At 42.8% G+C, this 2997-nt stretch overlaps 1 protein-coding gene across 1 annotated transcript in view; it reads right to left on the bottom strand.

Annotated features, from left to right (window-relative positions):
* The window catches only part of LOC107101175 (neurofascin-like), a 129125-nt gene that overhangs the window by 73316 nt on the left and 52812 nt on the right, over window positions 1-2997 (bottom strand). Inside the window, exons 9-10 of the mRNA XM_015399976.1 lie at window positions 2279-2326; window positions 216-327 (exon numbers count right to left, since the gene is read on the bottom strand). Coding sequence (XP_015255462.1) covers window positions 216-327; window positions 2279-2326 — 160 coding nt within the window. The remainder of the gene's footprint in view (window positions 1-215; window positions 328-2278; window positions 2327-2997) is intronic.

Below are 2997 nucleotides of genomic sequence, written 5' to 3'. Positions count from 1 at the left end.
TTAGAGTAAAAAACATGGTTGGAAGTTGGAGGGCATATTGCTGGGAGTTGCAGGGAAGTTAGCTGCCATTCAGCTTCCATTCAGATGCGAAGGGCCGTTTTGAATGGCTATTACTGTACCAACATGTTTGCAATCATGGTGGGATTTTATCTGGATGAGACCAAAGGGATGCGGTTTGAGCATGTTTGTGTTTATGTGTGGGTGTTGGTGCTCACAGCCCAGCAGCAATGCACTCCAGCAGCAGTTGCTCATCTCGTAGCACCATTTTGGAGCTCTCTTGCCCTGAGGGGGACAGGAAGGTTGGCGGGGACTGTGCTACTTTGCGGCCTGTAAATGAGAAATGATGGGAGGTTAATCTGAGCACAAAAGCATTAATTTATCCGGCTGCATGAGTCACTTCCTCCAAGTAGCTAAACATCCTCCCTGTCACATCGGCTAACGTTATTATTCTGATCATTTCCTTGCTGCTGGCTTTCATCTCTTATCTGTGAGCAAGAAGCTAACGCTAACGGTCTCGTTTCACAGGAAGGAATTTGAAAAAAACAGATAAAAAACATTACTTTTTACCGCTGGTCAGCAAAGACGGCAAAATCAGCCAATGTTCTCATTTACAGAAATATTTAACAAACATGATAGGAATCGTCATTGAAGGGACGATGTGCCACATAAAGCCACAGAAGGAGTTTGGTGTTTATTCAATCAAGCATTTCAGGTCAAAAAAGAAATAGGAGAAGAAGAGATAATTATCCATTGAAACTACTGCAGGAGGAAATCTACTGGTTGGTCAAATAAAGCACAGGGAGAATGTGCAAAGTTCAGTCAATCAGTCTTTATGTGTGGGGGTGTGGGTCTATTGTGACAGCATGATCGTTAACAGGAGGAGGCAGCTTAGGACAAAGGTTGTGAGAGATCAACGTGATTCTAAGGCATAAACCAAGACCTTTAAGGCCGAGACAAGACCTAGACTTTTAGAGGTCGAGACCATGAACAAGACCTTTAAAGGGCAGAGACCAAGACCTTTGGAGGCTGAGAACAAGACCAAGATCTTTGGAGGCCAAAACCAAGACCTAGAACAAGACCTTAAGAGGCTGAGGCCGAGACCAAGACCTTTAAAGGGAGGAGACCAAGACCTTTATAGACAGAGACCAAGATGTTTGGAGTCTGAGGCCAAGACTAAGACCTTTAGAGGCCGAGACCAAGACCTTTGGAGGCTGAGAGCAGGACTTAGACTAAGACCTTAGGCTGAGACCAACACCAAGTCCTTTAGAGGTTGTGACCAAGACTAACACTAAGACCTTTAAGGCTGAGACCAAGACCAAGATCTTTAGAAGCTGAGACCAAGACTAAGATCTTTAGAGACCCAAACCAACACCATGACCAGCCTTTGGAGGCTGAGACCCAGACTAAGACTAGGACTCCAAGCATACTTTAGACCATCACTACTGTCCTGCTTGGAGACATTCTAGAGTTTTCCTCCCTGTTCCACCATTGTTCACCACCAGTTTGGGTAGTTGAGCTGAAGGCTATTTTCCTGGATTCTGTAACCTAATGCTCCTCCTATGGAAGGAAATAAGAGCTTTGACTCATTGGTTGGGGTTTTCTAGGGCCTCCTTATTGGACAGCTTGTTGTATTTACTGGAACATTCTAATCCAGTATGAAATTCATTGTCGAGTCCATCCATCTTCTCCTGCTTATTCCGACAGGGACTGTTGGGGTCTTTGCCTATCTCCTGGAGTGTATGGGCAAAAGGCAGGGTACACCTTGGACAGGCTGCCAGTCTCAACACGGATACGTTCAACCATGCACTCACACACTCACATCTGAGGACAATTTAGAGAAGCCAGTTAACCTAACAGTCATGTTTTTGGAAAGTGGGAGGAAGCCGGAGTACCTGGAGAGGACTCACAGAGAACAGCTAACTGCATGCAGAAAGACTCTGGACTGGAAATTTAACCCAGAACCTTCTTGCTGCACTACCCACTGCACCACCATACAGACTATTCACCAAACTGTGCGTTTACGAAACATCATGAAATATAACTCCTTTACTACGGAGTGTCTGAAAAAAAAATACTCATCAATAAGTCACACATTAGATAAACTGTTTAAAACCAAAAGAAAAACAGAGGCAGAGCTATGAAAATGTTATTCAAAGAGCTTTTAGATAAAGCAGTTAGTTCAGGTTAGATTCAGCTTCACTGATTAGTGTGCAGACCATGTTACTGTCAAACTACAGGGTTAACAGGAAGCAGGTCTCCATCACAGAAACAGACTCACCACCGTAGGGGTCGGATGCATTGTGAGACGTGTCATTGTATGGCTCCGCTGGAAACAGCAGGCAAAAAAAGCTGCTTATCAGTTCAAACTTTGGCTAAATCAGAAAGTTTTACTGAGCACTTAAGAAACCTGGAAGACTTTAGGTGACCTTTTTAAAATGACCCGTTGTATTACGTCATGTCTAGACAAACTTACACCAAAGTTACGCAACATAATCTGATTAAACTACAGCAACCTGCCATGGAGAGAGAAGATGATAATAAACATCTCAATCAAAAGTGGCTGCTTTAAAAGAAATGGCGGACTGTTAGCCAGACAGTTTAAAAACCACAAACATTGACTCCTCTTTAGAGGAGGCTTTGCTCTAACGGGGGTTGGGGGGTGAATCAAAATTCAGCCAAGGGGTGAATACACTGAATACCAATGACACAAAAACCATTAAAAAAATTATACCTTTTAAAGTTTTATTATCATACAATCCTGTAATATTGTTCTTTTGGAAAATCGAAGGAGTGAAAACAAATTGTATTTAAACCAAACCTTCATAAAATATTTTCATAACTTCACCAACACTAAACAACTTAGATGAGGGTGGCAGTAACCCTGCCACACAAAACAACTCCAAATGTGCTGACTGCTTTACGGCATATATCATTTATAACCATTCGTTGTAAAGACGGAAGTCGATGCAACTAAATTTCCCTCAGAGACTGTGTATT

The sequence above is a fragment of the Cyprinodon variegatus genome, unplaced genomic scaffold (assembly GCF_000732505.1).
Source record: "Cyprinodon variegatus isolate N-32 unplaced genomic scaffold, C_variegatus-1.0 Scaffold1063, whole genome shotgun sequence".
In the NCBI taxonomy this organism is placed as follows: Eukaryota; Metazoa; Chordata; class Actinopteri; order Cyprinodontiformes; family Cyprinodontidae; genus Cyprinodon; species Cyprinodon variegatus.
This window is presented reverse-complemented; position numbering and strand designations above follow the sequence as displayed.